This window comes from Lissotriton helveticus, chromosome 7, assembly GCF_964261635.1.
Source record: "Lissotriton helveticus chromosome 7, aLisHel1.1, whole genome shotgun sequence".
In the NCBI taxonomy this organism is placed as follows: domain Eukaryota; kingdom Metazoa; phylum Chordata; class Amphibia; order Caudata; family Salamandridae; genus Lissotriton; species Lissotriton helveticus.
Window position 1 is genome coordinate 488,666,339 of NC_136068.1, and position 14,180 is coordinate 488,680,518.

Consider the following 14,180-nt stretch of genomic DNA (forward strand, 5'->3'; position numbering starts at 1 on the left):
TATCAGAAGACGCGTGGAACAACGTTCTAAACTCCCACTTCCCGGTCACAACACCCAACCCAGAAAAGGCAACAAAGAACTTCTCCCAGTGGATCACAGAATGCGCTAACACTATCACCCCCCAAGACAGCCAGAGTCAGCTGGCCCACCGTGGAGCTGAAATATGGCAAATTCAACTGCAGAAAACTTGAACGGAAGTGGCACATCAGCAAAGAGACAACAGACCACACGACCATCAAGACAGCACTCAACCAGTACCACTGCCTCCTGAAAGAAACAAAGAAGAACGCCCTAGCAGACCGCAAAGAAGCCAGCACAAAATGCAGCAAGGAACTCTTCGCCATCATGAAAGAGAGCTCCAACCCCAAAGCCACCGAGAACTACATCATCCCCTCCCAAGAAGTGTGTGAAACCCTACTGGATTTCTTCCACAACACGATCTCTGTCATCTACAAAAACTTAAAACCCCAACTCCTTGCCACCAACAGCATCAGTCTGCTCATACCTACTAACTAAAACCCCAAACACCTGCTCACCAATTGGGACCCTCTCACAACTCAAGCCACAATTGCCATCATGAACTCTGTGCACTTGGGAGCACACAAGGACACCTGTCCTCACCACATCTTCATTCTCGGGAGCAAGAAACTAGGTAAGGAGCTCAATTAAGTCCTGAACACCTCCAACACCTCGGCCTCCTTCCCTGAGGAATGGAAACACAGTGACATGAGGCCCCTCATGAAGAAAAAACCTGCCAACGCAGCCGAACCAAAAAACTGCAGGCCGATCTCCTTTCTCCCTTTCCAGTGAAGGTTCTTGAGAAGGCTATCAGCCGGCAACTTACCAAACTCCTGTAACATAATAAGCTCCTGGACCCCTCTCAATCAGAATCCAAGCCAACCACAGTACAGAGTCAGCCCTAATCGCAGCCACTGATGATATCAGGGCCCTCCAGGACCATGGCGAAATGGCAGTCCTCATCCTCCTGGACTTGCCAGCCACCTTCGACACCGTCTCCTATCCCATCTTGATCAACAGACTCCACCACATCTGAATCCAGGGAGACACCCTCAATTAGATAGCCTCATAGCCCAGAGAATCTGTCTCCCACTGTTCACTTCACAACCCAGGAAGATCCTCTGCAGCATCACCAAAGGATCATCCCTCAGCGCCACCCTATTCAACATGTACATGACCCCCCTGGCCAACTCCATCAGATCGCATGGATTCAACATCATCTCCTATGCCGATGAAACCCAGACATCTTCTCGCTGTCAAAGGACCCCTCCACCACCAGAGCAAACTTTCACAGGTGCATGATGTAAGTCCCCCACTGGATAAAGGACAACTTTCTCAAACTCATCTCGGACAAGCTGGAAGTCCTCCTCTTTGGGAACAACACCTCACCATGGAACTACGCTTGGTGGTCTGCTGAACTCAGCCAATCCCCCTACCCGAAAGATCACATCCACAACCTCGACAACAGCAAGCTATTTATGAATAAACTGGTTAACGCAGTCTCATCTGCCTGCTTTAAGACCCTTCACATGCTCCTCAATCCTTCAGGTGGCTCCCAGTCAACACCAGAAGGACTTTCACCCAGGCCCTCATCACCAGCAGGCTGTACTACAGGAACACGCTCTATGTAGGTATCAACACACGTCTCCTGAAGAGACTACAGACAATACAAAACTCAGTGGCAAGACTCATCCTCGATCTCCCCAGATGAACCCACATCACACCGCACCTCAAGAATCTATATTGGCTCCTGATTAAGAAGAGATACCAGTTCAAGATGCTGAACCATGCATACAAAGTCCTGCACAGCCTCTGCCTTATGTGGAAAGCCAACTATGCAAACACTCCAGAGTACCAATCAGACTTCTTCAAGGTCCATCAAACATTAGTGGTGCTACACTCCACTTCTGAGGGCAAACGGATCATCCCAAAATGGAAACTAACAAGATTCATAGGCTAAATCTGTGGAGAAGTGTGGCTCAATGGTTAGAGCAGGCAGACCTTGATGCAGAGCTCTAGCCAGGGACCAGGGTTCAATTCCCGCCTCGGCGGGTCTCCGGCTCATTAATTCCCCTGACTGGATATTCTTGCCTCAGTGCCTGTTCTGATCATGGGTCCCACGCTGCAACTCTGGGCAATAGCTTGCTTAGTCTCCACAACGGCCTCAAAAGCGCTGGGATGCCTGGCTGCACCTGGGGGGTGCCCAGGAGTGGACATTTCTCAGGAAAGCCAGGAAGGGTTCCTAAGCGGTATACGGACAGCGCCGGGACACCTCCGGTGGAGGTAGCTGTGCGCTTTACAAATTCCGACATTTACATTTTACATTTACATAAAGAAGGCTGAGAAGTGGCTGGAGGAAAACTCTGGAAAAACTTTCCCATAGAAATCAGGTAATTGAAGGGATACACATCCTTGATAACTACCTAAATCAACTACTACTCTCAAGACGATATTTACCAATGCTACTTCAGAAAGCCAAGTAACTAACTAGTCCTCCTGCATCCTTTCATATGCTGTCATGCCCACGAGATCTCTACTACATGACCACACTGTCCGCCCAAGTTTCTACAAATAAAATAACATCCATATTAGTCAATAATATCTTGCAATCACCTTTCCATAGTCAGTATGTCCCAACACCCCTCTCATTCTCCAGCTATGCCCCTAGTTTACTGCTTCTCTATTCTTGCTCTCCTCTCCTTTAAACAGATCGCCATAGTGATACTTGTATTGTTTACTATTATCAGTGTTTACGCTTTTCTTACCATACTCTTCCCTTCTTTAAACAGATTACCACAAGGATACTTGCATTATTCACTATTGGCAATGTTTCTCCTGCTAACATAAGAAACAGATTTTTGTTGAATATGTGTGTTGCTCCTGGAAGTTCAACCCCTAGCATTTAGCACGCATTAAAAATTTTAATGAAAAATACCAATATATTTTCGATATCGTGGCAGGCTCTTTTTTAAATCACATTTTAAGACTTGAAAGTCTCAGTTACTTGAAAAGAAGGTTTTAAAATTCTTGGAACTAACACACTTTCCTAGTCTTTCTCTGAAACTAACCAACACCAATGTGTTTTACAGATAAGCAAGCCAGGTTAATTATTGCTAGGTAGTGGCTCAAACATAATTAATCATAGGTCAAGCTCTTATCTTAGGAGATATTAATACAAACATTTTCTACAAGCATTACACATATATTATGTGATTGGTCACTGGCCGTCTGCCTGTGTGAGGAGATTTATACCCGAGAGCCTCCAGAACAAAACTCACACAAGGCACCATTTGTTTATCTTGTGGTACAATGCTAAATCATGCTAAGCATCACAAAACACAGCATACTTAGCACATGTCTGGCTAATGAAATCAGCAATGCCTTACACATTATAATATGGTTCTGTGTTATTTTTGGTCGTCATTTCCACAGCACAACTTTGCCTTGCAAGATACTTAGTAAATCTACACCTATGAAACTTGACTAACTCTAGCCTCTTCTTCCTCTCCAGGCCAAAGACAGCGATGACGATGATGAGGTGGTGCACGTGGACCGGAACGACTTCATGGACACTTTCTTTGAACAGGTGAGCAGTCCATCCTGGTGATGGCATGTTTCTTTTTTAAACACATATATGTGTTGCTCACGTGCCACTTGAGGTGATCCACATCAAAAATTAAGTGTTCCGTCTCTGCGCATCTTATATGAGCCAGCACTAGAAAGCAGAGATGGATCGACCACTAACAGCTGGGAAAAAGGGAGCTGGAAGACATCAGTATACTGGTACACAGGAGACGTGTGTTTATAGGTATTGGTTTGGAGTGCCCTGAGTGGAAGTCTGCTATTTATTACACTCAATAAAATCTGATAACCTAGGAAAGGGAATTTTTTGATGGGATAAATATCACCTTTTATAAGGTTTTCAGATTTTGTTGTTTTCTCCATTGAAATACTGATGTTTTAATACAGCCGTAGAGCCTGCCATAGTGGGCTCTATTGACCATTAAAGACCCGCTCTAGCGTTAAAGGCCCAAGGCAAAGGTGAGGGTCTTTAACAAGCGAGTGGTCATTTCATTGCTGGTAGAGCCCGGTACAGAGGGCTCTAAGGCTATTAAAACATTCTGCCCCTACAAGGCAGAATGTTCTACTTTGTAAAAAAAAAGGCCTCACGGAGCATGAGGGGGAAAAAATCCCCTTGGGCTCCGTGAGGCCTTTGTTCACAGCAACAGCTGTGACTAAACATTGGATTGTTGATGCTCCATGCCTCTACCGGCCATTAGAAGCCAAGAGCACCCCATTGTCTTCAAAGGAGATCCTAAATTTCATTCCAATGTTCTAATATGTTCTGGGACCTTTGTATTAATTACATTTTGGCCTATTTGACCTGCAGAATTTTAATAGGGTATGGATTGCATTGTACCTGGTAATTACATGGTAAGCTAAACTCTGCACCTCTTGTAATTGTAAGCTGGGGCTTACGCAGGGATCACAAAATAATGAGGTATTTGTCGTTGAGGCCATTGTCTATTGGTTTATCTTCATGGGGACAGGCTTCAGATTAAGGAATGGGGCTTTGCAGCGCTGTCTGAAGCCTTTGCTACCAGATGCTCTTGTTGAGATGGAAAACACCTATTGATAATGACGCTGCACATTACAAGGTCCTTCTAGTTAGCTTCTGCCTCTCAAACACCCTGTATTCTCATGGAATCATTTAGCCTCCTGCGCTGGTGTAAAAAAAGGTGGGTGCAAAGCAAAGTGTTCCTTGTTTTACATTTGACACAGAGCTCTACCTGGTGATTATATCTGCCCAAATTGGTGCATGAATGATAATGCACACACTAAACAGGTGCAATGCCCATCTACACACATTGTTCCCCATTCATTCAAACATGTTTGTAAATCTTGTCCCTGCTCCTATGTTAGTACATCCCACATAAGCAATGAAGTAGAACTGAAAGCAGAAGAACACAGCCCCAAACCCTAGAACAACCCCCCCTTCAATCCTCTTCCTCCTCCCATGAAAAATAAATCCACAACCTGGCTACAAGCAACACAATGAATACGTTGCAGCTAGAATCTATCCACTACAGTGAGAGCAGAACTAGAGCCTCATCCTTGAAGAAAGCAAGAATTGTGACATCTGGACCTCCAACCTGTGGCGCGTGCTAACAGATCGGGAACTCTGCTGTGGCAGCTAGATCTAGAACGTGTCGCCTAAAGCGGCAGTTAGGTCTAGAACATGTTCCCTGTGCAAACAGGTCATGAACCACTTCCCTGCTGTGGCAGCGGTACCTAGAACCAGCTCACTGGAGTAACAGATGGACCAAGAATCTGCACACTTCAGTGACAGTAAGGTACTGCTAGGGTTACTTACCAGTAATCTTTATTATTCTGTGTTATTGCCTTCCTTGTCGTGGTCCGCACAGTATGAGCTTCATCTCTTCGGGGTGCAGAATTTACCTATACTAATAAAGTATTGTCCCTGCCAATATAGTCGTCCAGGTACATCCTGTCTTGTGACCCATGAAGGAGGGGCCAGCATTACACGCTAGTATACCAAAGACATCATGAACACAATTTTTAGTATGTCTAAAATGGTCTGGAGGATAAAGGCTCTCTTTAGGGGAAGGAAAAGAGTGAAATTAAGAATGTGACAAGGAAGATTATGACTCGGAGTAATGAAGATTTCCGGTAAGTGAACAAAGCATTACCTTCCTTGTCCATCTTGTCCCAGGCCTCACAACATGAACATATAGCCTAACTTAGTAAAAATTGCCATACACCAAGAAAAAAAGCAAATATAAAGCAAGACCTAGTGACTCTTTATTACACACTTTTAGCCTGTGTCCAGCCACGGCCCGTGGAGGGAGTTACGGTGGGGCAGGGAGGCGGGGAGGGGCAGGGAGGCGGGGAGGGGCAGGGTGGAGGGTGCTAAAAACCGTCATATGGATAATTGCAGGTAAGTAGACAATTTAATTAATTAATCGTAGCGCACACTGCATCACAAAATGCGATGCTGTACGTGCTACGAATTTCGTTTTATTAATTAAATTGTGTACTTACCTGCAATTATCCATATGCCGGTTTTTAGCACCCTCCACCCTGCCCCTCCCCCTCCCCACCTCCCTGCCCCACCGTAACTCCCTCCACGGGCCGCGGCTGCCTGTGTCATATTTCAAAGCAAACATACTCCATCATGGCGAAGCATCCTTTCCACCAATATAATGACCCGCCTGCCAAATATATAAACAGGCAGACCATAGTTTGATAAACGGTGGAGACTACTCAGTCTCTGCCATAGCCAAACTTCTCAGATGGCCAGACAGAGTAAGGGCCGTCTGAGAACTGGCTACATGTCCAGCCTCCCAATTTAGATAGGCGTACATATAGCAGTTTTTTAGTGCCTGGCACTGCCAGGAAAACCCTGATGTTAAGGGGAAGTAAAAAACTATAACTGCCACCCTCACCATGAAGGTTGACTCACATGGTGAGGGGGCAATTGTTTTTTTATTTTCAAAAAGAAATTCTTGCTTAAGGATTTTCTTTTTGAAAAGAAAAATACACATAATTTTGATGGATCAAACTTAAAAAGACATCAACAGGAAACACTGTGACGGCTGTTCCTGCTAATATTTCAGAAATTACTGGTTTGCGTTTTCTCCTCAAAGGGAAAAAGCCCTTTTTGAACTGAAGACAAAACAGCTGTCAAAAGTAAAATAAATAGTCTCTTGGACATGTAGTTTATAAAGAGAAATAATTGTATGACGAGAGGCCCATGTTGCTGCTACACAAACATCTTCGAGGGAGCCTCCCTTAGTTGCAGCCCAAGAAGAAGACATGTACCTGTATTAACAACTCAAATAGTGGAGGTCAGTGAAATGGCTGCCTTCTGATAAGTCAAAACAATGGTCATTCTTATCAACCTACTTAGAGTGGAGGTGTAGGGACCCTTTTTCATCAGACCAAAGGTGACAAACAAGGAATCAACATGCCTGAAAGAAGATCATCTTTGAAGATAAATACAAAGTGCCATATGCAGATCTGAGGTGTTATCTTGAGAAAGATGGAAAGAGGAGACAGGTCTCAAAACCACATTTTCATCAAACATTCTTATAAATGGCTCATGGATAAAAAGATCACCAATTGTGCCCAGTCTGCAACTCAAAGAAATTGCTACCAAGAAAAAAATCCATCAATGTGAGGATTTTTTAAGAAACAGAAAAAGAGGCTCAAACGAACTTTCCTGCAAAACAGTCTGATCCAAGGAAGTGATTGGAGAAAGAATAACTGATCTTCGCAAATAAGAACTTTTTAAAAGACGGTTAAGCTAAGGAATCAAACTCAGAATTGGTAGCTCCTCTAATAGCCTTATTGGTTGCCCATTGGCTATGTAAAGTAGCCACAGCAGCCCCCAAAAGGAAAACATCCCTTAGAAATTTCAGAATCTTCCCACTACAACAGGAAGAGGCTACTAAATTTGTAGATCTACACCAAGTACAAAAGTGCCTTCAGTTTGTTTCATACACTTTTTGTGGTGCTCTGCCTTCTTGAGTTCTGGACAGATCACACTATTTTAGAAGAAAATCTCAAAGCCACCAACCTTAGCTTCTCAATTTCCAGAACTCCAGAGATATGCTTCAAAGAGCCATTTCATACATCTTTGGGAATCTGGGTGGGGACGGGGATTATGGAAATATGCAAGAGTATTGGACCACCATCTGACAGATAAGAGGAAACCAGGGTTTGCTACACCAGATGGGGCTACTAAAAGAACCTCCAAATGTTCATCCTGGATTTTGCAGACAACTCTGTTAAGCATGGCAAATGGAGGGAACACATACAGTAGATCCTTGGCCACCAAACACTCATAGCATTCACAGCGCAGGCCTCTGTGCATGGCAGAAGTGATATAGCCACAGAGCTCCCAACCTCTTTTGAATTTCCTGAAATATCTGGGTACAAAGACTCATGGCTACTGAGGATAAGAACACATGGCCCAATAAGTTCGCAAGCCGATTCTCCATCCACAAGAGATAAATTGGTGATAGATAGAGAAGTCCCTAAACTGTGTGATCCCCCAAAGTCAAGTCAAGTCAAGTCAGAGAATTTATATAGCGCACTACATACCCAGAGGGTCTCAAGGCGCTTAGGGAGGGGAGGAGGATTACTTGTCAAATATCCACGTTTTAAGTTGCTTTCTAAATGCTAGGTGGTTCTGGGTAAGGCGAAGGTAGGTGGGGAGTGAGTTCCATGTTTTAGCTGCCAGGTATGAGAAGGATCTGCCTCCCATGGTGGTCTTGTTGATGCGGGGTACAGTGGCGAGGGCTTGGCTGGAAGAACGTAGTTGGCGGGAGGGGGTGTAGAAGGACAGTCGTGAGTTGAGGCATTCTGGTCCGATGTCGTAGAGTGATTTGTGTGCGTGGGTTAACAGTCGGAAAGTGATCCTCTTATTGACGGGTAGCCAGTGGAGGTCTTTCAGGTGGCCAGAGATGTGTTCGTTACGCGGGATGTCTAATATGATCCTGGCTGAGGCGTTTTGGATTCGTTGGAGTTTCTTCTGGAGTTTAGCGGTAGTACCTGCGTAGAGGGTGTTTCCGTAGTCCAGTCGGCTCGTGACCAGAGCATGGGTGACTGTTTTTCTGGTTTCGGTGGGGATCCAGCGAAATGTTTTTTTGAGCATGCGAAGAATGTTGAAGCAGGATGAGGATACGGCGTTGACTTGTCTGTTCATTGAGAGAGAAGAGTCCAGGATAACGCCTAGGTTCCGTGCGTGGTCTGTCGGGGTGGGTGCTTTTCCAAGGGCTTCCGGCCACCAAGAGTCGTCCCATGCAGAGGGGGATGTACCTAAGATGAGGACTTCTGTTTTATCTGAGTTCAGTTTCAGACGGCTTTGTTTCATCCATTCGGCAACTTCTTTCATTCCTTCGTGTAGGTTTGTTTTGGCGGTGCTGGGGTCATTGGTGAGAGAAAGGATCAGTTGAGTGTCATCCGCGTAGGAGATGATGTTGAGGTTGTGTTGGCGAGCGATGGCCGCGAGGGGGCTCATGTATACGTTGAAGAGGGTGGGACTGAGTGAGGATCCTTGTGGTACGCCACAGATGACTTCAGTGGCTTCGGACTTGAATGGTGGAAGGCGGACTCTCTGGGTTCTTCCGGTGAGGAACGAGGTGATCCATTCGAGTGCTTTTCCTTGTATTCCGATGTTTCTGAGGCGTTGTAAAAGGGTGCTGTGGCAGACTGTGTCGAAGGCTGCAGAGAGGTCGAGGAGGATGAGGGCGACTGTGTCTCCATTGTCCAGTAGGGTTCGAATGTCGTCTGTTGCTGCGATGAGGGCGGTCTCAGTGCTGTGTTTTGCTCGGAAGCCAGATTGTGAGGAGTCGAGGGATTTGTTGGCTTCGAGGAAAGCGGCGAGTTGGTTGTTGACAGCTTTCTCGATGACTTTGGCTGGGAAAGGAAGGAGCGATATGGGGCGGTAGTTTTTGAGTTCGGTGGGGTCCGCTGTGGTTTTTTTTTAGAAGGGCGGTGAGTTCAGCGTGTTTCCAGCTTTCCGGGAAGGTGGCGGAGTTGAAGGAGCAGTTGATGACGTCTCGGAGGTGCGGTGCTATGACGGAGTCTGCTTTGTTGAAGATGTGGTGCGGACATGGGTCTGTGGGGGATCCTGAGTGGATAGAGTTCATCAGGCGGATGGTGTCCTCAGTGGAGATTGGGTTCCAGTCGTTAAGAGTGTTCGAGGGGGGGGAATGTTCAGCATGAGGTTGGGTGGGTTGGTCTCCGGGTTGGTTGTCGAAGCTGTTGTGGATGTCCGCAATTTTGTTGTGGAAGAATAGAGCTAGGGAGTCGCAGAGGGCTTGAGACGGGGTGATGTCGTTGGAGTTGGCCGAGGGGTTGGTGAATTCCTTGACGATGTTGAAAAGTTCCTTGCTGTTGTGGGCGTTGTTGTCTAGTCGATCCTTGAATGCTGTTTTCTTGGCCTTTCGGATTAGTTGGTGGTGTGTGCGGGTGGCGTTTTTGAAGGCGTCCTTGGTGCTAGTGGTTGGGTCTTTTTTCCAGGCCTTTTCAAGGGAGCGGCAGAGTTTCTTGGACTTCTTAAGATCATCGTTGAACCATGAGGCCTTCTTGCTGCCAGGTTTGCGTTGACGTATTTTCAGTGGTGCTAGGATGTCGGCGGTGTTGGATAACCATAGGGTGAAGTTGGCGGCGGCTTGGTCTGGGTTAGAAGAGTGGGCTGGGGTGTTTAGAAGGAGTGATGAGGAGATCTGGTCGATGGTGATTTTGTTCCAGTTTCTTTGCAGAGTTGGTTGGAGGTGGTTGGTGGGTTTCGGCTTGTTGTAGGTGAAGTGAACGCAGCTGTGGTCAGTCCAGAGGAGATCCGTGGTGTGGCTGAAGGAGACATGATTGCTGGAGGTGAGTGTGTGACCTGCTATGTGGGTGGGGGAAGTGACCAGTTGTTTAAGTCCGAGGTTGGCGAGGTTGTCCAAGAGGGTGGTGGTGTTGCGGTCGTTGTTATTTTCAAGGTGAAAGTTGAGGTCTCCCAGAAGGATGTAATCTTTGGAGGGGAGCGCGTGTGGAGTGATGAAGTCCGTGATGTCTTCACTGAACTTTGCGCGGGGTCCTGGTGGTCTGTAAAGGAGGGTGCCTCTGAGTGTGGTCTTGGGGTCGATGTGGATCTGGAAGTGAAGGTGTTCAGAGTTGGCGAGGTTGACGTCAGAGCTGGTTGAGATGTGGATTGATTTTTTATGGACGATAGCGATTCCTCCTCCTGTGTGGCTGGTACGGTCCTTGTGTGTGATCTTATAGTCTTCAGGGATGGCAATGGTGATGTCTGGGGCGGAGGAAGCGTTCATCCATGTTTCTGTAAGGAAGGCGATGTCTGGAGAGATGGTGTCTAGTAGATTCCAGAGGTCAATGGCATGCCTATGGACCGAGCGGGTGTTGAGCAGGATGCATTGTAGGTGGTTGGGGTCGGGAATCTGTGGTGTGGTTGTAGCGGAGATGTTGTTGGTGCCGATGAATTTGCAGGAGTAGCAAGAGAAAGGACCATGGGTGTGTCCAGGAGCGGCTTGGACGCAGTTGGGGGCGCGGCCGGGGTTAAGGGCTAGGAGGGTGGCGGCAAAGAGGCTCCCCATACCAAACTGCCTCCGTTGTCACTAGCAGTGGCTAGTGAGGAGACAAAGGAACTAATTTGGCTAGATTTGCAGGATCCGGACACATTTAGCAGGTTGTGGGACACAGTAGGAGAAAGAGAAATCAGTCTCTCTTAGGGCCATATGTATCATACTACCGTTTTGCGAATTCCAAATAGCGAATTTTAAGGAATCGCTATTTGGAATTCGCAAAACGGTATGTATGTACAAAATCGCTATTAAATAGCGATTTTTTACCATTCCTAATTTGCGATTAGCAAATTGCTAATCGCAAATTACCCATTCATTTCTATGGGCCAGGAGGCCCATAGGAATGAAGGTGCAATTTGCGATTAGCAATTAGCTAATCGCAAATTAGGAATTTCTTCTTTGGGTGCAGGGGTGTCTCAAGAACACCCTGCTGCACCCCTGAAAAAGACATTTGGGGGCATATGGCGCACATACATGCCCTAAGGGCATGTATGGGTGTCATATGGCACCTTTTGTTTTTTGGAAAAAAGCTTATTGAGAAGAATTCGCAAATTACCACCAACTAGAAGTTGGTGGTAATTTGCGAATCCTTAATGCCATTTTTTGAATATTTTTTGTTTGATACATTGCATTTAAGGAATCGCAAAATTTGCGATTCCTTAAGTGCAATAGCAAAATAAGGAATTGCAAATTTTGCTATTCCTTATTTTGCATCAAACATGTTTGATACATACCATTTGTCAAATTAGCATTCGCAAAGGCCGAAATTCGCAGAATTTCGGCCTTTGCGAATGCTAATTAGCTTGATACATATGGCCTCATGTACTTTGTTCTTGGATCCCAGTGCATCAGGAGATGTTCACAAAAAGATACAAATGTGGCCTGGCCCAAGGGACTGGCAGAGGTGGAGCAGACATGTCCCCCTGTACAGTTAACCATTGTCTTGCTGGAGCCGCTGACAGTAGAAGGGATCACAACTGGGATATCAACTTTTCCAGCCTCTGGGAGGAAGAAAGACAAATCCTAGACCTGTCCTGAAGAGGGCACCTATAAATTAGAGATTTTGGTCTGGAGGGAGGCATGACATTACCTTGTTCAACAAAAACCCACGTGTTCTCAAAGTGTCACAAACCAATTAACTGTTCTAATGCCCCTAAAAAAGGAGATGTGCACAACCAATCATTTGGGTATGAAAACATGGGAAGCCCTTGAGTAGGAAGAATACCCACCAAAGGTGCAAGAACACAAAAGTATTAAATATCACGCATAAGAACACGCTTATCTTGGAATAGGGGGTATATTGTCCACTATAGAATCAAAAATAGGATGTGTGTGAGGTTGGACCCTCCTTTATTGGTCATAGGACAGTATGTGCCTGGACGGCCATATTGCTTGGGGCAATATTTCAACTTAATTAGTAGAGTGAATCCTATACCCCGAAGAGGCAGAGCTCATGCAGTGAGGGCTAGTAAAAGAAAGAATGGCAGGGAAGGTTATGACCCTGATCTGTAAGCTGACTACAAAAGGCACAATCTGCTTGCTACACTGATTGTCAAACACAGACCCTCTACTTAATGCCTGGAGTGATTTCTAGATCATTAGTCTGTCGCCGCCTGACCTGCTCCCTGGACAGACTGTGATATCTGCCCATTGCAACCGCTGCATGACACCGACCTCCTGCCTGCGCCCTGCAGCATCCTTTTACATTCATGGCCTTTTATCTGCTCCTTGCAGGGAATGCAGTCCAAAGCATGCTCCCTATTTTCTTCTGGAAGGGATGAAACATTCCCCCCTGCTTCTGCTGTGACTGTGAAGGCCATGGCCTGCTGTATGTTCCCTCATTGTATGGAGGGCCCAACATTGAGCCTATTGTAAGACAGAAGAGTCTATCTTTTGAGTCTTATGAGTACCCTAGTATTTGATGCTTGTGCTGTGCAAGTATGGGCTGAGAGCTGCTTAAGAGCGCTCTTAGGGATGGCAATAGGGGAACAAATAGAAGAACAAATATAGAAGTCTTATTCTAAGACAAGATCTATGTACTAGGTGCGAGATCTGGGTATTGAACTGTTGCTGGTACACTCTGAAGTAAATCCTACAGCTCATGTGATAGCTACAGTGCCATACCCTGCTGGGTGGCGTGCATTCTCGAGTTAGTCCCACTAAGGGCCTCATTAACAACATTTTGGTGCAGGGCAGCACCGCAAGGCTTCTTGCAGTGCTGCCCTGTGCCAACAGAAAAGGGCTGGGTATCTATGAGATACGGCGCACTCCTGTCCACTTTCAAAGTGCTGGCGCAAAAATGGCTGCCTTGCACCAACTTAGGCACTCCTGCACCATGCTGCAAGGGTGTCTGCTATTGTAGGAATTATTGTTTATATGCAGGAAGAGACACTTTCCTACACAAAAACAATCAATGGAAGCATTTTCCTTTTTCTATATGTGCTGCAGAATTCATCACACATGGAAAGAGGAAAAGACGAGAAGAAATAAAGCTATTTATCCTCGTTACACCTCCCCTGGGAAGACACACTATTTTGACGCATTACGATATTCATGCTATGTTATAAATCTGGGAATGTGTCAAAATCCATGAGTGTTGTGTGTGAACACCAACGGCAATAGCCATGGCACACCTCCCTGACTCAGTGTGAGGCAAAGCAGGGGCTTGCACTTCATTACCTTACACCATATCTACAAGGCCATGAAAAGTCACGCAGGGTAGCTTTGCGTAGCCTCATAAATATGCGTCTGCACTCTGCGCCGCCGAAGCATCAAAAAAAGCGGCGCTCCAGAGGCGCACGAGGCTTGTAAATAATCCCCCACAACTGCTTTGTTGGTTGCTAGGGAAAATCTACTGGAGGTGGCAGATAAGGGTATATTGACACTATTATTGTTGCAGGTCTTACGCGCTACATTTGACACAGTGGATCATAACATCCCGCTAGAGAGGCTGAGAAGACGTAGGTTCGTGGTTACTAGGATTGAGGACAATGCCTGCTTTACTTCCACATTACAAAGGCTACACAGGCTCACTATTGTTCGCTAACG

The 14,180-nt window shown here is 46.1% G+C and overlaps 1 protein-coding gene across 1 annotated transcript in view; it reads left to right on the forward strand.

The window, feature by feature from the left end:
- Nucleotides 1-14,180, forward strand: part of LOC144768660 (syntaxin-1B-like) — a 311,508-nt gene that overhangs the window by 147,945 nt on the left and 149,383 nt on the right. The window contains exon 2 of the mRNA XM_078652480.1: nt 3,530-3,604. Coding sequence (XP_078508606.1) covers nt 3,530-3,604 — 75 coding nt within the window. The remainder of the gene's footprint in view (nt 1-3,529; nt 3,605-14,180) is intronic.